This window comes from Dendrobates tinctorius, unplaced genomic scaffold (genome assembly GCF_039654945.1).
Source record: "Dendrobates tinctorius isolate UK_male_01 unplaced genomic scaffold, ASM3965494v1 ptg000019l, whole genome shotgun sequence".
Taxonomy (NCBI): Eukaryota; Metazoa; Chordata; class Amphibia; order Anura; family Dendrobatidae; genus Dendrobates; species Dendrobates tinctorius.
The window spans coordinates 52,255,482-52,277,871 of record NW_027361687.1 but is presented as its reverse complement, the minus strand read 5'-3'; the positions used below and the strand labels follow the sequence as shown (position 1 = coordinate 52,277,871).

The following is a 22,390-nucleotide window of genomic DNA, read 5'->3' as shown; positions in this document are numbered from 1 at the left end:
GTATATGGGTCAGTATTGCTATGTCCAAAGCAGTGTCAGGGAGTAGGTGAGGGTATCACTTCTTAATTTTTTTTCCAACTCATTCTCAGCCATTTGTAAAAAAAAAACCATTAAAACGTGCTGGCCAAGTCCAAGAGGAGACCCCGCGCCATGAGCTCTGCATCGTAATGAGGGGGATGGACTTCAATATACAAAACTGGACCTTACAACTGCAACCACCTGACACTATTACTATGATAATTACCTGGAGCTCTCGGACCGGCTTGTTGGACTGGTGCAGTGCTGGACCCAGGCAACTGCTGGTAACCGGGCGCAGGATGGGAAGGGACGACGTTCTCTGCTGCCAACACATAATCCACATATTACTGGAAGATCCTTGTCAGCTGCAGTGTAGAACTGCTGACGCACACCAGGGGGTGCTGAAGTAGGAACCCTTACTACCGCGGCTCTCAGAATAGCCTCACACAAGATACCTGGATATCTGCCAGCTCCTTGTCCTGGGAAAGGCTGCTGTTCCTTAGAGGGATTCGGATTATCAAATTTGAGGCCGGGGAGCTGCGGATTCTGACTTGGGGTAGTAGATGCTGTGATTGTAGATAAAAAAGTGGTCTATAGATGAAACCTGGCATGCACACTCTACGGTCTGCGGATAGTTATACAATTACCTGCTCCTAGGGCTGGTCTGGTTCCACCCACAGGACCCCTGATGTTAAATTGAGTACTGGGTGTTGGGTTAGGAGGATTAGCAGTGGCTACAGATGAGAAGAAAAACAGAAACATAGGACTAAAGGCCCTTTACATAAGAGGGCAATGTCAGCCTAACCTGGCCCACTGGGGCATACAGGGGCTCTTTACGACAAACTTTTAGTGTACAAGGGTCCTCCCTCCCGACTGTCGCATACAAGGGCCCTCCCAACTGTCGCACAGAAGGGCCCAGTGGAATTTCATCGCTCTGCTCAGCACCCGGTATACCCTGGTGGGAGTTAACACTTTTACATGTGCAGCAGCCATACCCCTCGTTCTCAACTGTCCCCTGAACGATGTGCATGAGAAATGATCAGTTACCCTGAGGTCTGAGGAAAAGCTGCTGAAGAAGTTGCCCCACGCCGGCCATTAATGCCTTCTGGGAGACGAGAGCTTGCTGGGCCGGGGTGACGTTCTGTGCTGCACACGGTATAAAATCTTAGCGTTATCGGGAGACCTGTATGTTCCCAGTATATGTACAGAAATCCCTTCATTACTATATTGTTACCTAAAGGTTTCTGGGCGACTTGTACTGGTGCTTTACCGGCCACCTGGGGGCCGGGCACAAGCTGTGGAGCAGTGACTGCTGCAGACAGGTGAAAAAAATCTCAGCATTACAGTCATATCTGTACAAGGATCTGTGTATCCCCCAGAGGAATCCCTTTCTTACCTGGAGGTCTCTGAGTGGCTGGTGGTACCACTGGTGGTATGCCGGCCACCAGCGTGTTCAGGAAGTTGGTCAGCTGTGGGGGCTGGTTAACTTTATGTGCAGCAAGAAGGGTTAAATTAAATAAATTAGATCAGTGATTTCACAGTATGTTCATGATAACAGGAAACACGACAATATAGAAAAATTCCCTGCTGCCTGTAATGTGCTGCACATCATTCATGTGACCGCTGCAGGAAATCAGTGACCTCAGCGATCACGTGCCGTGCGTGCCATCATTACAGCTGTGGCTAGAAACTGACTGCTGCGGTCATGGGAATGATGAGAGAAGCTGCAGGACCGGCGGTCCCATAATCGTCAGCATCTTCTCTACCTACATATGACATCTCCACAGTCACAACAACGACCACTGCTAACCATCTTTGTTGGTAGCCTCGTGACCATTGCGGGCAGGTGGGAGCCTCGTGACAGTCTTGTAATGTGAGCCATTTACAGTGTATTTCATGAATTAATAGTAATCTGTTGCTTATTTGTGTATGCGTGGACAAGAACACCCATTTAAAGAAAAAAAAAGGCAATTGCATTTTAGTGGGACCTTAAACCCTACCTACACCCCCTACTGCACTAACAAAGATCTCCCACTGCATAGAGAGGTGCGATCTACTGCATGGTAGCTCACCATCTCCAACACACAATACTATTTTTATGCCATTTCATTTATTGCCCATAGAGTGGAGCGCCCCTTTATTACTACATTGTTACCTGGAGGTCCAGGAACGGGCAGAGGCAGCAGGGGGACCTTCTCCACTGTAGAAATGATAAAATGTCAGTTACTGGAGATTTTTCTTGGGAGAACATGGAATGGGATCTGGACATGTCCTCTGACTGCCCGGTATATGTACAGCTTAATACTGTATACTCACCAGGTTTCTGAGTGGCCGCTTGAGCGTCTTTTCCAGTATTGGAGCTTGGCTTCTGATTGGACCCAGTCACTTCATTAAACATCTTCAGCATCTCAGGTTCTGCACAAATTAAAAAAAAAAAAAAAAAAAAAAAAATCAGAGCTAATGGATAGAAAATGATTATATATTTGGAGTCAGACATCTCCCCGTGATATACACAGCACAGTGGAAGTGCTTTAGGCAGATGTGGAAAAAATACTGCCAAGTAAGAGAGCTTTTAAAAATAAGTGTTTCAAGTTTGTTAACCCTTTTCTGACATTTCTCGTAATAAGTTCCTGTGCATTGGGCCTTATTGACCAGAGACAGATTATTATGCTATTGCGATCACCCACGCACACGGGTGGTGTATGGGCGATTACCGCTGATTGTCAGCTGATTCTGACAGCCGTCACCCGGCACTAAGTGCCAGGAGCGGTAACGCACTGCTCCCGGCACTTAAAATGCTGCAATCGAACACCATCGCAGCATTCCAGGAGACGGCAGAGGGCTTACAGTCCCTCTGCCCTTGGATTGGGGACCCTGCAGCGTCCCGATCGTTGCCATGGTGACCAGATGTCATCATGACAATTTCCGGGTCACCAGAACTAGGAAAGTTGCTATATCATGCGCAGTGCATGATCAGCAAGTCTCTGTCAGTGCAGCGCTGACAGCTTATATGACATGCAGATGCTGCTGCATCCCTATGCTGTACAAGCGATCATCCCATAGTGGGACCAAGTAAAAAAAAAATACGTTTTCATAAATATTTGTATGAAAAAAATCTAAACAATAATAGTACACATATTTGGTATCCTAACGTCAACAACTACCCGACCTGTAAAACTGTCCTGTAAGTTAACTTCTTTAGTGAACACCAAAAAAAAAACAAAAAAAAAAAAACACAATGCTTTATCATCATACCACCGAACAAAAAGTGGAGTAAAACGCAATCAAAAAGACGGATAAAAATAAGAGCAGTACTGCTGAAAGCGTCATCTTGTCGCGCAAAAAACAGGCCCCCATAAAGCTCCATCACCAGAAAAATAAAAAAGTTATAGCTGTCAGAAGAAAGTGATGCAAAAATATTTTCTTCTACAAAAGTTTTTATTGTATAAAAGCGCCAAAACACAAAAAACGATATGAGGTATCGCTGTCACCGTACTGACCTGAAGAATAAAACTGCCTTATCAATTTTACTACATACGGAACCGCATTAACCCCCCCCCCCAAAAGAAATTCCTGAATTGCTGGTTTTTGCTCATTTTGCCTCTCAAAAATCAAAATAGAAAGTGATCAAAAAGTGTCATGTGCCCGAAAATGGTACCAATAAAAAGGTCAACTCATCCTGCAAAAAATAAGACCTCACATGACTCGGTGGGTCAAAATATGGAAAAATTCTAGCTCTCAAAATGTGGCGATGCAAAAACATTTTCGCAATAAAAAGTGTTTTTTAGTGTGTGACAGCTGCCAAACATAAAAACCCGCTATAAATCTGGTATCGCTGTAATCGCACCGACCCCAAGAATAAAGTCGCCTAATTACTTATACCGCACGAGGAACGGAATAAAAAAATAAATAAAAACAATTCTTCACATGATGTTGATTTTTTTCATTCTGCCTCCCAAAGATCACAGTAAGGCTTGGTGCGAATTTATCCTGCGTGCTGCGATGAGTGCTTACACCGGGGTTTCTGTGTAAATCTCTGAAATACGTGATCCAGACAGAACCCCTGTCAGATGATTCCCTATAATGAGGCAGATGGAGGCACTGTGGACGATGTCTGACCTGTGATCCAGTGGTGTCCGTCTTTTTAGGATTGCATAAATGTGTTGTGCACTTCTGAAAAGGACACTGCTGAACAGAGGCCAAGCGGAGTCCAGAGTAACTCTGCTGCCTCAGTATTGTGAATGCTGTAGAGCGCCGGATAAATGTGATCACAAACGTTACATAAAATGTTCCCAATAAAAGCTTCAACTCAATCCACAAAAAAGCAAGTCCCCACTCAGGTCCGTCATCTATTAACAGAAATATAGGGGGCTTACATGTTTACTGGTAGCAGAAAGGCTCTGGAAAAGCGAAATGGCTCCATAACACTTGAAAGTAATTCAGCAAATTCTGCACTTCCAAATCCAAATGCCCCCCTCCCTTCTGAGCCCCAGTGTGCATAAACCACATATAGCGTCCATGTTTGGCATTTCTGTAGTGATGAGAGCCCACCTAACTTACGGGTGCATGTCTACAGAAGAATGAGCTGGGCATAACGTACTGATCACTACAGCGGCAGTTTTCAATTTTCACTCGGCAACATTCATTGCCGCTTCTTTCTGGAAAACACCCATGGGTGTATTATTTACACCACTCAAAGTGACTTCAAATGTGAGGTGGTCCCTAAAAAAATGGTTTTGTAAATTTTGTTGGAAAAATGAAAAATATCGCTGGACAACTTTTAACCTTTATAATTTCCTAACAAACAAAAAATTAGTTCCAAAATTAGACATGTGGGAAAAGTTAGATATCTCTGTGATTTAAGGGCTTGGAAATTCAAAGTTTTGTAAATTTCAAAATTTTCACCAAATTTCTGTTATTTTACTATCATGAAGTACAATATGTCACGAAAAAAACAATCTCAGAATCACCGAGATCTATTGAAGCGTTCCAGAATTATTACCTCATCAAGTGACAGTGGTCAGAATTGTAAAAATTGGCCTGGTCATTTACGTGCAAGCCACCTTCGGGGGTAAAGGGGTTAATTGGTTCAAAACATTATTATTTATATAGCACCATTGGTTTCATGGTGCTGTACATAAGAAGGGGTTACATACAAATTACAGATATAACTTACAGTAAACACTTACAATGACAGACTGATATAGAGGGGAGAGAGGACCCTGCCCTTTCGGGCTTACATGCTACAGGATGGCGGGGAAGGAGACAGTAGGTTGGTGGGTTGCAGCAGTTCCGGTGTTGGTTGACGTGATAACTCCGGTAGTGGTGAGGAGGCAGCAGGGTCATTGAAGGCTGTAGGTTTTCAGGTTCCGTCTGAAGGATCCGAATGTGGTTGATAGTCGGACATGTTGGGGCAAAAAATTCCAAAGGATGGGGGCTATTCAGGAGAAGTTTTGGAGGCGGTTTGGTGAGGAGCAAATAAGTGTGGAGGAGAGAAGGGGGTCTTGGGATGACCGAGATTATGTGAGGGAAGGTATCGGGAGATTAGTTCAGAGATATATGGAGGAGACAGGTTATACAGTTGTGGCCAAAAGTATTGACACCCCTGCAATTGTGTCAGATAATACTCATTTCCTTCCTGAAAATGATTGCAAACACAAATTCTTTGGTATTATTATCTTCATTTAATTTGTCTTAAATGAAAAACCACAAAAGAGAATGAAGCAAAACATTGATCATTTCACACAAAACTCCAAAAATGGGCAAGACAAAAGTATTGGCACCCTCAGCCTAATACTTGGTTGCACAACCTTTAGCCAAAATAACTGCGACCAACCGCTTCCGGTAACCATCAATGAGTTTCTTACAATGCTCTGCTGGAATTTTAGACCATTCTTCTTTGGCAAACTGCTCCAGGTCCCTGATATTAGAAGGGTGCCTTCTCCAAACTGCCATTTTTAGATCTCTCCACAGGTGTTCTATGGGATTCAGGTCTGGTCTCATTGCTGGCCACCTTAGAAGTCTCCAGTGCTTTCTCTCAAACCATTTTCTAGTGCTTTTTGAAGTGTGTTTTGGGTCATTGTCCTGCTGGAAGACCCATGACCTCTGAGGGAGACCCAGCTTTCTCACACTGGGCCCTACATTATGCTGCAAAATTTGTTGGTAGTCTTCAGACTTCATAATGCCATGCACACGGTCAAGCAGTCCAGTGCCAGAGGCAGCAAAGCAGCCCCAAAACATCAGGGAACCTCCGTCATGTTTGACTGTAGGGAACGTGTTTTTTTCTTTGAATGCCTTTTTTTTTTTTCCTGTAAACTCTATGTTGATGCCTTTGCCCAAAAAGCTCTACTTTTGTCTCATCTGACCACAGAACATTCTTCCAAAACGTTTTAGGCTTTTTCAGGTAAGTTTTGGCACACTCCAGCCTGGCTTTTTTATGTCTCAGGGTAAGAAGTGGGGTCTTCCTGGGTCTCCTACCATACAGTCCCTTTTCATTCAGATTCCGACGGATAGTACGGGTTGACACTGTTGTACCCGTGGACTGCAGGGCAGCTTGAACTTGTTTGGATGTTAGTAGAGGTTCTTTATCCAACATCCGCACAATCTTGCGTTGAAATCGCTTGTCAATTTTTCTTTTCCGTCCAAATCTAGGGAGGTTAGCCACAGTGTCATGGGCTTTAAACTTCTTGATGACACTGCGCACGGTAGACACAGGAACATTCTGGTCTTTGGAGATGGACTTGTAGCCTTGAGATTGCTCATGCTTCCTCACAATCTGGTTTCTCAAGTCCTCAGACAGTTCTTTGGTCTTTTCTTTCTTTCTTTTCTCCATGCTCAATGTGGTACACACAAGGACACAGGACAGAGGTTGAGTCAACTTTAATCCATGTCAACTGGCTGCAAGTGTGATTTACTTATTGCCAACACCTGTTAGGTGTCACAGGTAAGTTACAAGTGCTGTTAATTACACAAATTAGAGAAGCATCACATGATTTTTCAAACATTGCCAATACTTTTGTCCACCCTCTTTTTTATGTTTGGTGTGGAATTATATCCAATTTGGCTTTACGACAATTCTTTTTGTGTTTTTTCATTTAAGACAAATTAAATGAAGGTAATAATAACAAAGAATTTGTGTTTGCAATAATTTTCAGGAAGAAACTGAGTATTATCTGACAAAATTGCAGGGGTGTCAATACTTTTGGCCACAACTGTAGATGGCCTTGTAGGTCAGTATTAGTAATTTGAACTGGATAAACTGAGGTAATAGAAGCCAGTGAAGAGATTTGCAGTGCGGAGAAGCGGAGGTGTAGCGAGGAGAGAGATGAATTAGTGAGGCAGCAGAGTTAAGGATGGACTGGAGAGGTGCGAGGGTGTTAGCAGGGAGACCACAGAAAAGGATGTTGCAGTAGTCGAGGCGGGAGATGATGAGGGCATGCACAAGCATTTTAGTAGATTGAGGGTTGAGGAAAGGACGGATTATGAAAATATTTTTGAGCTGGAGGCGACAGGAGGTAGAAAGAACTTGGATGTGCGGTTTGAAGGACAGGGCAGAGTCAAGGGTTACTCCGAGGCAGCGGACTTGCGGTGCTGGGGAAAGCGTGATGTCATTAATTGTGATAAGATAGGTCAGGTAAGGAAGATCTGTGAGATGGAGGAAAGATGATGAGTTCAGATTTGTCCACATAGAGCTTGAGGAACCGAGAGGAGAAGGAGGATATGGCTGATAGACACGCCGGGATTCTGGGCAGCAGAGAGGTGACGTCTGGGCCAGAGAGCTAGATCTGAATGTCGTCAGCATAAAGGTGGTACTGGAATCCATGGGACTTTTTGAGTTGACCCAGGCCAATGGTATAAATTGAGAAGAGTAGGGGTCCTAGAACTGAGCCTTGGAGGACTCCAACAGAGAGAGGGTGGGATGAGGAGGTAGTGTGGGAGTGGGAGACGCTGAATGTGCGGTTTGAAAGGTATGAGGAGATCCAGGATAGGGCGAGGTCTTTGATGCCAAAGGAGGAAAGGATTTGTAGTAGGAGGCAGTGGTCAACTGTGTCGAATGCAGAGGACAGGTCTAGAAGCAGGAGTATAGAGTATTGTCCTTTTGCTTTGGCTGTAAGTAGGTCGTTAGTAATTTTGGTCAGGGCTGTGTCAGTGGAGAGATGGGGGGCGGAAACCAGTTTGTAGATTGTCAAAGAGCAAGTTAGATGAGAGGTGGGAGAAAAGTTCAGCGTGGACGTCCAGCTCCAGGAGTTTGGAAGCGAATGGGAGCAGTGATATTGGGCGATAGCTGGACATAGCGGTTGGGTCGAGGGTTGGCTTTTTAAGGATAGGCGTAATTGTGGCATGTTTAAAAGCAGAAGGGAAGGTACCGGATGTTAGCGATAGGTTAAAGAGGTGGGTTAGGGATGGGATAAGTGTGGTGGTGAGGTTGAGGAGGAGGTGGGATGGGGTCAAGTGCACATGAAGTGAGGTGCGATTTGGAGAAGAGGCGATTAAGCTCCCCTTCAGTGATGTTGGAGAGGGAGGTTATGGGGTTTGGGCATCGGTCTGGTATACAAAGGGGTTGTGGTGGTTGAACAATGAAGACTTGCCTTGTTTGGTCGATCTTATTTTTGAAGTGTGTGGCAAAGTCCTCAGCAGAGATGAGGGAGGTTGGAGGGGGCAGTGGTGGGTGGAGGAGGGAGTTGAAAGTTTTGAATAACTGTTTGGGATTGTAGGATAGGGAAGATACGAGGGTTGTGAAGTAGGCCTGTTTAGCAGAGGTGAGGGCAGAGTTGAAAGCGAGTGTTGCCTGTTTGAATGCAGTGAAGTCATCTTGCGAATTTGGACACTTGCCGGAGCTTTTTAGTGGTGTTATTGTGCCAGGGTTGGTCTGTTGGTACGTCGCATTCTGCCATGAACGAGAGGGGCCACCGTGTCAAAAGCTGATGCGATCAATTCTTATTGCACAAAGTAAGGGATTTTCTAGGATTTCATATATGGGTTGAAACACAGCCATGAATGAAACAGAAATAACTATGCAGAAGGCTTTAAACTTGGTGAGGAACAGGAAAACTCTACTACGAAGTTGAGGTTTTGGAAGACAGTTTCATATCCCAAGTCATATAATACACCATGGTAAGACTGAGCACAGAAACAAGACACAAGGTAGTTATACTGCATCAGCAAGGTCTCTCCCAGGAATAAAAAATGCTGTTCAAGCTCATTTGAAGAAATCCCAAGAAAAAGGCAATGGTGAGGAAAGAAGATCAGTGCTCGGCCAAGGTAGTTTAGTGCAGCAGATGAAAGACACATTGTGTGTACTTGTCTTTTGAAATTGGAAGATATCTGGCAGTGCCATCAGCTCAGAACTGGCAGCAACCAGTGGGACCAGCTACTGTTCAGAGACGTCTGGTCAGAAGTAGTCTTTATGGAAGAACAGTGACATGACACAAAATAAGGCCAAAACGACTCAACAATGCACAAAAAGATAGAAACCAGGGGCAGAGAAATGTCAGCAGGTGATCTGGTCAGATCAGTGTGAAATATTTGGCTATAACAGAAGGCAGTTAGTTCCTGAATGGCTGGAGCATGGCACAATAACGAGGGTCTGCAGGAACAGTGAAGCGCGGTGGAAGGTCCTGCAAGTTCAGGAAATGTAGTTGGGGATTGGGTCAGGATTAATGTTGTCCTTAATGCTGAGAAATACTGACATACTTATCCATCACGTAATACCATCAGGGATGCATCTGACTGGCTAGAAGTTTATTCTGCAGCCAAACAATGACCCCAAACATACAAATAATAATAATAATCTTTATTTTTATATAGCGCTAACATATTCCGCAGCGCTTTACAGTTTGCACACATTTTCATCACTGTCCCCGATGGGGCTCACAATCTAAATTCCCTATCAGTATGTCTTTGAAGTGTGGGAGGAAACCGGAGTGCCCGGAGGAAACCCACGCAAACACGGGGAGAACATACAAACTCCTTGCAGATGTTGTCCTTGGTGGGATTCGAACCCAGGACTCCAGCGCTGCAAGGCTGCAGCGCTAATCACTGAGCCACCGTGCTGCCCTTATACGAAAATTATAAGCACAAGGAGTCCTGTAAGTGATGATGAGACCCCCACAGAGCCTAGATCTCACATCATCCAGTCTGACACTACATGAGGAGCACAAGCAACACCCACAGACCTGCAGTGAATTCTCCAAGATGTTTATTTTGTTTTGCAGACAATGGAGGGGGGGGGGGGTCACCAAATATAGATGTGATTTAGATTTCTCCTTTGTTTCTATGTTTGATTGCCCGGGGTCTCCATTTTCTAACAGTGCAGTCACCCTTATAACACGTGTTTCTCCCGCTAGGCCTGGTCTTGTACTTACCGCAGATTTTTGTGCTGGTTATCTTATCTTCTTTTCGCTTCTTCATTTCTTGAAATTTCTAGAATATAGAAGACAGGTGGTTATACAGGATCACAGCCCCATTGGCAGCCCCATTCCGCTCCTCCCGGGCCAGGGGAGAAACAAAAGACATCTGGCTATGGCAATGCCACCTGATGAAGACAGAAGCTGTCGAAGCGCGTTGTGAAATTCAATAAACTAAAGAAATCTTTTAATCTACTGACCCTCTCCATGTCCTTTGTGCTCCCCTGCGACCGGGACATCCTGCACTATTATAGAATTACATCAGGGCTGAGCTGCGGCACCAGGTATGGTCACATCCATATAGTGCCCCTGTTACGCTCACCAGTTGGGCCCCAAACCCACCATACATTGATCTTGCAGCTACTCATCAAGCCACTGAGGAATGATGAGGGAAGGGCAGCAATTACACACAAAAGGCCCCCTATTCCGGAGGTGCAGGGACAGTCACACAGCACATAATACCTTCTTCTCTTCTTCCAGCTTCTGCTTCTCCTGCGCTATCCAATTCTTCAGATCCTCCATCCGTGTCTTGTGACGTACCAAGGCGTGAGATAAGGTCTTTATGGCCTCCAGGATGAACTGGACGTCTTCTTCATCTCCAACGTGGTAGCATTTCTAAAAAAGACAAAAATCAGAAGGTAAATCTCAGCATCTCCGTACTAGAGCCGCAGACAATTTTTGATTTTGCGCTACTTCCACCTGTTTCAAGACTCATAATAACTGTTATTTTTGTGCTGACGTTGCATTCAAGAGATTTTTTTTTTTTTTTTTGAAGGATGAGTTGTAGTTTTGAATGACAAATCATTTGAGAGTAAAATTTACTGAAAAATTAAAGTTTGCCATTTTATTTTTAAATAATGGAAAATTATATACAGTACAGACCAAAAGTTTGGACACACCTCGTTCAAAGAGTTTTCTTTATGTTCATGACTATGAAAATTGTAGATTCACTCTGAAGGCATCAAAACTATGAATCAACACCTGTGGAATTATATAATTAACAAAAAAGTGTGAAACAACTGAAAATATGTCTTATATTCTAGGTTCTTCAAAGTAGCCACCTTTTGCTTTGATTACTGCTTTCCACACTCTTGGCATTCTCTTGATGAGCTTCAAGAGGTAGTCACCGGAAATGGTTTTCACTTCAAAGGTATGCCCAGTCAGGTTTAATAAGTGGGATTTCTTGCCTTATAAATGGGGTTGGGACCATCAGTTGTGTTGTGCTGAAGTCTGGTGGATACACAGCTGATAGTCCTACTGAATAGACTGTTAGAATTTGTATTATGGCAAGAAAAAAGCAGCTGAGTAAAGAAAAACGAGTGGCCATCATTACTTTAAGAAATGAAGGTCAGCCAGTCCGAAAAATTGGGAAAACTTTGAAAGCATCCCCAAGTGCAGTGGCAAAAACCATCAAGAGCAACAAAGAAACTGGCTCACATGAGGACCCCCCCAGGAAAGGAAGACCAAGAATCACCTCTGCTGCGGAGGATAAGTTAATCCGAGCCACCAGCCTCAGAAATCGCAGGTTTCAGCAGCTCAGATTAGAGACCAGGTCAATGCCACACAGAGTTCTAGCAGCAGACACATCTCTACAACAACTGTTAAAAGGAGACTTTGTGCAGCAGGCCTTCATGGTAAAATAGCTGCTAGGAAACCACTGCTAAGGACAGGCAACAAGCAGAAGAGACTTGTTTGGGCTAAAGAATACAAGGAATGGACATTAGACCAGTGGAAATCTGTGCTTTGGTCTGATGAGTCCAAATTTGAGATCTTTGGTTCCAACCACCGTGTCTTTGTGCGAAGCAGAAAAGGTGAATGGATGGACTCTACATGCCTGGTTCCCACCGTGAAGCATGGAGGAGGTGGTGTGATGGTGCTTTGCTGGTGACACTGTTGGGGATTTATTCAAAATTGAAGGCATACTGAACCAGCATGGCTACCACAGCATCTTGCAGCGGCATGCTATTCCATCCGGTTTGTGTTTAGTTGGACCATCATTTGTTTTTCAACAGGACAATGACCCTAAACACACCTCCAGGCTGTGTAAGGGCTATTTGACCAAAAAGGAGAGTGATGGGGTGCTACACCAGATGACCTGGCCTCCACGGTCACCAGACCTGAACCCAATCGAGATGGTTTGGGGTGAGCTGGACCGCAGAGTGAAGGCAAAAAGGGCCAACAAGTGCTAAGCATCTCTGGGAACTCCTTCAAGACTGTTGGAAGACCATTTCCGGTCACTACCTCTTGAAGCTCATTAAGAGAATGCAAAGAGTGTGCAAAGCAGTAATCAAAGCAAAAGGTGGCTACTTTGAAGAACCTAGAATATAAGACATATTTTCAGTTGTTTCACACTTTTTTATTATTAATTATATAATTCAACATGTGTTAATTCATAGTTTTGATGCCTTCAGAGTGAATCTACAATTTTCATAGTCATGAAAATAAAGAAAACTCTTTAAATGAGAAGGCGTGTCCAAACTTTTGGTCTGTACTGTATATATACATACATATACACACACACACACACACACACCCCCTGTATATACTCGTGCATAAGCCGAGTTTTTCAGCCCCTTTTTTGGGCTGAAAAAGACCCTCTCGGCTTATACACGAGTCGCACACCTGAAAGCCAGCGAGGGAGGGGGAACAGGAGACATGATACTCACCCCCCTGGCATCTGCATATCCGGCTCTGCTACATCTTAGTCCCAGCGTCTGTATCTCCCTTCCTGTGCGGTCACATGGTACCGCTCATTAAAGTCATGAATGTGGACGTGTCTCCACTCTCATAGGGGTAGATCCGCATATTAATGACTTTAATGAACGGTACCATGTGACCGCACAGGAAGACGACAGGAAGGGAGATACAGACGCCGGGACTAAGATGTAGCAAAGCCAGATATGCAGACGCCAGGAGGGTGAGCAGCACTGGGGGAGGATGAGCCAGCCATGCCATAAGGATGCCATAAAGAGAGGTGAGTATGTCAATTTTTTTTTTAAATCGCAGCAGCATTATTATATGGGGCATATATGGAGCATGTTATGTGCCATCAATAACCTTTGTGCAGCATTATATGGGGCATATATTAATATGGAGCATATTGCATTTCCCACCCTCGGCTTACACTCGAGTCAATAAGTTTTCCCAGTTTTTTGTGGCAAAATTAGGGGGGGGGGGGGTTCAGCTTATACACGAGTATATACACTTATATATATATATATATATTTTACACACACACACACACACACACACACTCTGAACTTTATTATTAGTGTAAAAGGTGATCAGTATCTCCTCATATAAGATGAGGCCTTACCAAGTAATCAAACAGCTCCTCGTTACACCAGAAATCGTCAGGTTCACATTCGCTGAAGTCCTGTAGGTAAATGGAATAAATATTATTAGAAATTTCATCCTGTGGCGACATGTAAACCAGCTTTTTAAATAGTATGAGAACAGAAAAATGGTCTGTGGTGACCCCCGGCAGAACCACTCCTTTATAGGGGCTGTCTTGTTAATTGCTTCTATTTCTACCTGTTGTCTGTTCCATTTGCACAATAGCAGGAGAAATTGATTCACAATCAGTGTTGCTTCATAACTGGAGAGGTTGATTTTACAGAAGTGTGATTGGCTTGGAGTTACATTGTGTTGTTTAAGTGTTCCCTTTATTTTTTGGAGCAGTGTTTGTGAGTGTATTCTACTGCTGTTATGCAAATAGTAAAGACAACAGGTAGAAATGACAGGCAATTAACCAGATATTTGGCTGTCGTTTTGGTCACTTTTGCATTTTGTCATTCTCTCACACCTAAAGGTACTGTACAGTAGAATGAGGCAGTGTCTACAATTCAGATATTGATCAGGTAGTGCAGCTCATCCAGGATGGCACATCAATGTGAGCAGTGGCAAGAAGGGTAGCTGTGACTGTCAGCACAGTGTCCAGAGCATTTAGCAGATGCCAGGAGACAGACCAGTACACCAAGAGATGTGGATAGGGCCGTAGGAGTGCAACAATACATCATCACGACCACAACACCTCCTCCTCTGTGCAAGGAGGAACAGCAGGAGCAGTGCTAGAGCCCTGCAAAATGAACCCCAGCAGGCCACTAGCATCCATGTGTCTGCTTAAACTATCAGAAACAGACTCCATGAGGGAGCTATGAGGGCCCGACATCCACAGGTGGGAGTTGAACTTACAGCCCAACACTATGCAGGGTGTCAAATTGAACGTTGGCGACCAGGACTCTTCATGGATGAGAGCAGGGTCACACCGAACACGTGACAGAATATCGTTCTGCTGCCTGCAACATTCTTCAGCATGACCGATTTGGCAGTGGGTCAGAAATGGTGTGGGAGGCATGTCTTTGGAGGACCGCACAACCATCCATGTGCTAACCAGAGGTACTCTTGACTGCCATTCGGTACCAGGATGAGATCCTCAGACCCATTGTGAGACCATATGCAGGTGCACTGGGCCCTTGGTTCCTTCTGATGCATGACCATGCTAGACCTCATATGGCTGAAGTGTGTCAGCAGTTCCTGCATGATGAAGCCATTGATGCTATGGACTGCCCTACCCGTTCCCCAGATGCGAATCCAATCGAGCAGATCTGGGACATCATGCCTTGTTCTATCCACCAATGCCACGATGCACCACAGACTGTCCAGGAGTTGATTGATGCTTTAATCCAGGTCTGGGAGAACCCTCAGGAGAACATTCGCCTCATCAGGAGAATGTACAGACGTTGTAGGGAGGTAATATAGGCACATGGATGCCACACACACTACTGAGCATCATTTCCTTGTCTTGAGGCATTTCCACTGAAGTTGGATCAGCCTGTAATTTGATTTTCCACTTAGAGAATCATTCCAAATCCAGACCTCCATGGGATATTAAGTTACATTGATCATTTTTATGTTTTATTGGTCTTAACGCATTCCACTATGTAATGAATAAAGAATAGCAACTGGAATACTTCATTCAGCAGTGATATGCAGGATGTAGTTGTGAGATATGGGAAAATGATATTTTGATTTCTGATGGAATTCCCTATCAAGATAAAGTTTGGCCCAAAATTACTTGCTTCAGACAACGCAGCCCCCTACCTTGGCATGCATTCACAAGGACATAAAAAGCAATGCAATGTTTTTCTTTAATTAAAATATGCAAATTGCCTCTTCAGAGAGGAAGAGAACTTGAACTTTATAGCGCCACCTGTTGGTAGTAGCGATCCTACAAGTCACAATCAACTCTTTACCGAGTCTTGTAATAGGACTTAGGATTGAGCGTTGCACGGCGAATAAGCCTCCTTACCTTGACAAGCCAGAGCTGGTATGTCACTCTCCACAAGGAGAAACCTTACCCCTTAGACCTCTTTAATTAAAAACTCTAGGAACAAGCTCTTTTAAGCTCGGTGCCAACAATTAGCACAAGGGTGTGAGTTCTAGTGCAGGCACAGCCAAACTAAATTCCTTTTGTGTAACTCATGCACTACAGGTCACAGGAAGGCTCTGAGGTATTGAATCTGTAAAATGACCTATATTAACAGCATGCAACATCTCTGAGCCTAGCTGAGCATATTATCGGAATCGGCATTCCTTTCCCCACACACCCGTGCCCGGCAGCCACCTGTAGCACTCTGCGTTATTGAATTACAAAGCATGGCTACCAGGAATTACACATGATAGGCATATTTAGTCTCTATGCGCAGATAAACTCCAGCGGAATCCAGTGGCACCGCTGCCATTCCATTCAGAGCTTCGGACGAAAAGTTATCAGCCTCCACGGATCTGGACAGTAAATCATACTTTCAGATATGGGAGGAGAGAGGCTGCACAAGCCCAGGGGTGGGCGCAGAGTGTGGGAGGGAACGGCCTAGGAGATATAAGGCAGCCCCTCATTTTAGACCAAGTTTTTTTCTACTGGCAGGAGGATCCTTTAGCTGATGCAGCCAGGAAAACCACGCAACTAAGTTTTGGACCCATGATCCATCAGTGCCTCCCTGTGGTCATAAGCTACATAACACCCTATCTATACCCTATCCTTGTACTACACTCTTGACTTTATACCTGTATATTGTTCTTGTAAATACATACCTGTATATTTCTAGTTTAACTTTTCGGCAATCGATTATAAAATTAATCTAGGGCTGCTTTTATCTCGATACACGAATCCCCACGTCCGCACGCTCCGTTCGTTATTATTATACGCTACCCGGGTTGGTTTCTGACCTGATATAAGCCTGCTGTCGGACGGGGCTTATTTCGAATGAGGAACTGGTGGCACAATACTGTACTGTTTTAGTGAGAAACTCTGGCAGTGACGGCCGGGAGGTATATATACATATCCCCAGCCTGGTCTGGTGATATATATCCCCCCTCACTGGGAGTGCCTCAATAACTCGTACCTATAAGGGAAGCCTTTCCGACGACTATTTGCCCTCGGTGCAGTTCCATGACTGACCTGGGGCAAGTGGTGGCGTCAGAGAGCCGATCCCTGCTGGGTCCTTCTCTCCCCTCCCCAGAGTTGAGCGAAGTCGACACCCCCTTCCCCTGTGCGATCGGTCACAGTGGTATTTTAGTGTTCAGAGCCCAGCGCTGCCCGGGCTCATGCCATAGTTATAGCAAATTATAATTATCCTCCATCCCATAGTCCGGTGCCCATATACCCATCATACATATCCACGATCCCATAGGCCCGTACCAATTTACCCATCATCCATATCCGCCATCCCATAGTCGAGCACCCATATACCCATCATACATATCCGTCACCCCATAGTCCTGTGCCCATATACCCGTCATACATATCCTCCATCCTATAGTCCAGTGTCCATATACCCATCACACATCCGCCATCCCATAGTCAACCATTATGACATCATAATGAGGGGCGGGGCTTGATACACACACACTTTTTCCCCATTATGTAGATAAGGCCAATTGGTGAATTGGAACGCGCGGGGTTAAAATTTCACCTCACAACATAGTCTAGGACACTCTCGGGGTCCAGACGTGTGACTGTGCCAAATTTTGTGGCTGTAGCTGCGACGGTGCGGATGCCAGTCCCGGACACACACACAAACACTTGAGCTTCATATATTTTATATATCAGAGAATATATATATATATATATATATATATATATATATATATATATATACACACACACACACACAGTATGTATATATATATATAATATATATATAATATATATATATATATATATATATATATATATATATATATATATATATATATATATATATATATATATAATACACATAGGCTTGGCCCATGCAAAATTTTCCCACATTGGTCGTTGGGAGTGCATGCAATTTCAGAAAAAGCAAGCTGGTCAAATGTAAATGTATTTCATGAGCTGAAGAACACAGACAGGTATTTGTATATGTAGACTGGTAATACAATAAATTGTTTTGATAAGTAGAGGCCAAAAAATGTTTTCTGTTTGAGGTGCCACCTGCAGGTCATTGTGTCTTTCTGCAGGTTAATGAAAATGAATGTTTAAACTGTATTTAGTGATAAAATCGTGAATGTGTGGTTTGTTTGGCTGTTTTCTTGCTGAAGGGAGCATGACAGCACACCTGAGAGAGGGATCCGCCCCGCCAGGACAGGAACCTACTGAAATATAAGGGTCAGCACCTCTCCCCTGCTTCAGTTGGTTATAGAGCATGGAGAGGACTTCCCGGTTAGTCACGTTTATCCGACACCACATCACACAAATACACCCTACTAACGTGCATACCCATAAGGTAAAAAAAGGGGGGGGGGGGGGTTGATATACGGGTGCTGTCATGGGTTCAGGTAAAAACGGCTACCGGTAAGTAACCATGGTGGTTTTCCCTTCACCCATGACAGCACACCTTAGAGATTTTTGGAGACTTCGAGACACCTAAGGGATGGACCACCGCTTGCAGCACCCTTCTACCAAAGGTTAGGTCAGCAGAAGAGGATAGATTTAATCTACAGTGCTTAAAAAAGGTTGAAGGTGAGGCCCAGGTAGCGGCCTTACAAATTTGCTCAATCGATACCGCTGCCTTTTCAGCCCAGGAGGTCGCCACGGCTCTGGTGGAATGAGCCTTGATGCAGTCAGGAATTCGAACACAACTAGCTGAGTTGGCTATACTAATGGCCTCCCTAATCCATCTGGCAATAGTCCCTTTTGATACTCCATAGCCCTTCCTAGCACCCTGGAAGGCTACAAATAGGGACTGGGACCTTCTACACTGGCTAGTCACTGATATATACTCTAACAGGGCCCTTTTAACATCTAGTTTGATGAATTTCTCCTCCCCTGGGTTTTTTGGATCCTCACAGATGGAGGGGAGGATAATCTCGTGCTGACACCTGCACTTTAAGGGTATTTACCGCTAGGCCTAGCTGTAGTCCTGCCTGTAAGAATTCCAAGATGGCCTTAATCAGGGGTTTTTGGTCTAACGGCTTCCCCAGGAACTGCAGAAACTTATTCCATGTTCTACCATATATGTTAGTTGTTACTGGTTTCCTACTTTTCATCAACGTAGCCACCAACCCAGGAGAGAACCCTCTATTTCTTAAAAGTGACCTTTCAAATTCCACGCCATCAGATGCAACCCCTTGACTTGCGTGTGGAATACTGGACCCTGAGCTAGCAGATCTGGGATCTCTGGTAGCACCCATGAATCCGAGAGGGACATAATTTGCAGTAGCGAGAGCCAGGGCCTTTTCGGCCAGAACGGGGCTATTAAGATCACTCTGGCCTGATCTTCTCTTATTTTCTTCACCACTGCTGGGATTAGAGCTACTGGAGGAAAGGCGTAACTCAGTTTGAAATTCCACGGAATTTGCAATGCGTCCACCGCCCATGGTTTTTCTTTTGGGTTCAATGAACAAAATCTCTTTGCCAACAAAAGCAACAGACAGGTAAAGAGGTCTACTACCGGATCTCCCCAGAGTTGTACTATTTCCTGGAACACTAAGTGATTTAGGGCCCATTTGTCAGGGACACCGCACTGAACTTGCTCACTGAGCCAGTGCGTGTATCCTGAGTAAAGCGAACTGTGCTCAAAGATACCTGTGGAGCGGGCAGCAGCCGAGTAGATGCGTACTTCAGAACAGCAGGACCTGAAGCACTTGACTGCTAGGGGCGTGGCCTAAACTCCAGAGAGCTAGGAGCTACAAGAGAACTCATAGCAGGGTACCTGCGAGACAAAGTTACCAAGGGGCATAGACAGGGTGGATAGTCAGGACATGGCCAATGAGTCATACACAGAGATAGCTGCAAGGTACAAGAGGGGCGAGCAGAGTAGTCAGATCACAGGCAATGAGTCATACACAGAGAGGGAAGCGCAGTACAGAATCAACAGGCAAACTCACAACGGGGAACAGAACCGGGTCAGAACCATATAAACAAGCTATAACAACGAACAAGCACACAGAGGTCACCACACTCGGCCAAAGGCAAAAGTATAACTGACAGGGATTGGAGCTTCCCAGGGGTTTAAGAATCTCTCCCAGAACCAAAGAGAGGCCACAATCATTAACCCCAGGCACTGAGCTCCAGACATTAACCCCTGATGCGCAGCTCAAAAACCTGCACTGGGATCATGACAGTACCCCCCTCTCAACGGGGGACCTCTGGACCCCCAGGCTTCCCCGGGAACTTGGCATGGAAAGCCAGAACCAGGCAATCTGCATATACAGAGCGAGCAGGGACCCATGAGCGCTCCTCTGGTCCATATCCCTTCCAGTGGACCAGGTACCGCAAAGAGCGGCGCACCCGCCGAGAGTCCACAATATGTCCGACCTCATACTCCAATTGACCCTCCACCAGCACTGGAGGAACAACAGGCTCGGAGTCCTCTTTGACAGACCCGACGGATTTCAACAGAGATTTATGGAACACATTGGATATTTTTAAGGAGGCGGGGAGACGCAACCTATATGCTACTGGGTTGACTATCTCCATAATCTCGTACGGACCAATGAATTTTGGTCCCAACTTAGCTGATAGTACCTTTAAGTTGATGTTATGTGTGGAAAGCCAAACCTTCTTTCGCACGTGAAACATGTCTCCCGAGGCTCTCTTTTTGTCAGCAAAATATTTGTACCTCCCCTGGGTACAAGAGATATTACGCTGGACTTTAGCCCAGAGGTTTTTTAACCATTGAACGGACCCCTCTACCCCTGGACAACCGGAATCCACCCGTGAAAACTCCTCAAAATGAGGATTAAACCCATAATTGATTAGGAATGGGGACATGTTGGTGGACTGACTCACCCGGTTGTTAAAAGCGAATTCCGCCAACTGTAACGCATCACACCAATCATCCTGTCTGTCGGAGGTCAGACACCTGAGATTTTGTTCCAGGGATTGATTGGTGCGTTCTGTCTGATCATTACTCTCCGGGTGATATGCCGAAGAGAAGAGTGAGATGCCCAATTTCATACAGAACGCCCTCCAAAATTTGGCCACAAACTACACACCTCTGTCAGACACAACATTCAGGGGTACCCCATGCTGCACAAACAACCTTGACAATGTTTCTGCTGAGGGTAATGCTGCCAAGGGAATGAAATGGGCCTGTTTAGAAAACCTATCCACCACCACCCTGATCACGGTATTGCCCCTGGGAGGTGGAAAGCCGGTAATAAAATCCATGGAAAGATGAGTCCATGGCCTATCAGAAACCCGTAAAGGTATGAGTTCCCCAGCCGGTCGGTTATGCGAGCTTTTGGAACGGGCACACACGCCACAAGCAGAAACAAATTTCTTGACATTGGACCTTAGTGAAGGCCACCAAAAACCCCTGGCTACTGCCTCTCTAGTGGCCGTGATACCTGGATGAGCACTCAGCCTAGACTCATGAAACTCCTGCAGAAGTCTAGGCCGCAATAAATATGGAACAAACAATTTATCTCTTGGCCTGGTTGCCGGAGCTAGGGCCTGAGCCCTTAGAATTTCTTGTTCCAACTCAGATGAGACCCCCGCCACTACCACCCCTGGGGGAAGAATGGAGGACGGCGGCTCAGGGGGAGACACTGGGTCAAAACTTCTGGACAGGGCATCCACTTTAACATTTTTGGACCCCGGTCGAAAGCTAATGGAGAACTGAAATCGTGAAAAAAAAAGTGACCAACGGGCTTGTCTAGGAGTAAGCCTCTTAGCAGATTCAAGGTATGCCAAATTTTTGTGATCCGTTACAACCGTGATAGGGTGAGCCACCCCTTTCAAAAAGTGCCTCCATTCCTCAAATGCCAGCTTGACCGCAAGAAGTTCTCTATTGCCTACATCATAGTTTCTCTCGGCTGAAGAGAACTTCTTGGAGAAGGTACAGGGTTTGAGATTCGTAAGGGTGGCCGGACCCTGGGACAGCACAGCCCCCACTTCAGAAGCATCCACCTCCACAAAGAATGGTTTGGACGGGTCTGGTTGTACCAACACTGGGGCGGACACGAAACATTTCTTAATAGCCGAGAAGGACTCCTTAGCGAGTACAGACCAATTTTTCACATCAGCGCCTTTCTGGGTAAGATCCGTGAGTGGTTTAACCACTTGTGAGAAACCTTTAATGAATCTCCGATAATAGTTTGCAAATCCTAAGTGCTGGAGCCCCTTGCGATCTCGAGGCTGAACCAAGTCAGCGATCGCCAGCACCTTCTTAGGATCCATACGAAACCCCTCACAGGACACAATCAACCCCAAAAAAGACAGTTCCTGTACATTTTCCAATTTAGTGAACAATTGGTTCTCCCTGAGTCTCTGAAGAACTGTCTGTAGATGTTGCAAGTGAGATTGGCTGTCCGGGGAATAGACTAAAAAATGTCATCCAAATAGATAATAACAAAACGGCCTATCAGGTCAGAAAACACAACATTGATGAAATTCTGGAAAATAGAGGGTGCATTAGTTAACCCAAACAGCATTACCAGGTTTTCAAAGCGTCCTTCTGATGTGAGGAACGCAGTTT

The 22,390-nt window shown here is 45.1% G+C and overlaps 1 protein-coding gene across 4 annotated transcripts in view; it reads right to left on the bottom strand.

Moving 5' to 3' along the window:
- LOC141082950 (uncharacterized) overlaps window positions 1–22,390 on the bottom strand; it is an 80,035-nt gene that overhangs the window by 34,789 nt on the left and 22,856 nt on the right. For 3 of the 4 annotated variants that reach the window (XM_073567028.1, XM_073567031.1, XM_073567030.1), the window contains exons 12-22: window positions 13,741–13,800; window positions 10,887–11,039; window positions 10,383–10,440; window positions 2,335–2,433; window positions 2,174–2,218; window positions 1,415–1,504; window positions 1,253–1,330; window positions 1,066–1,164; window positions 666–752; window positions 474–584; window positions 245–340 (exon numbers count right to left, since the gene is read on the bottom strand). In XM_073567028.1, the coding sequence (XP_073423129.1) occupies window positions 245–340; window positions 474–584; window positions 666–752; window positions 1,066–1,164; window positions 1,253–1,330; window positions 1,415–1,504; window positions 2,174–2,218; window positions 2,335–2,433; window positions 10,383–10,440; window positions 10,887–11,039; window positions 13,741–13,800 (976 nt within the window). The remainder of the gene's footprint in view (window positions 1–244; window positions 341–473; window positions 585–665; window positions 753–1,065; window positions 1,165–1,252; window positions 1,331–1,414; window positions 1,505–2,173; window positions 2,219–2,334; window positions 2,434–10,382; window positions 10,441–10,886; window positions 11,040–13,740; window positions 13,801–22,390) is intronic. The other variant, XM_073567029.1, reaches the window with a different exon arrangement.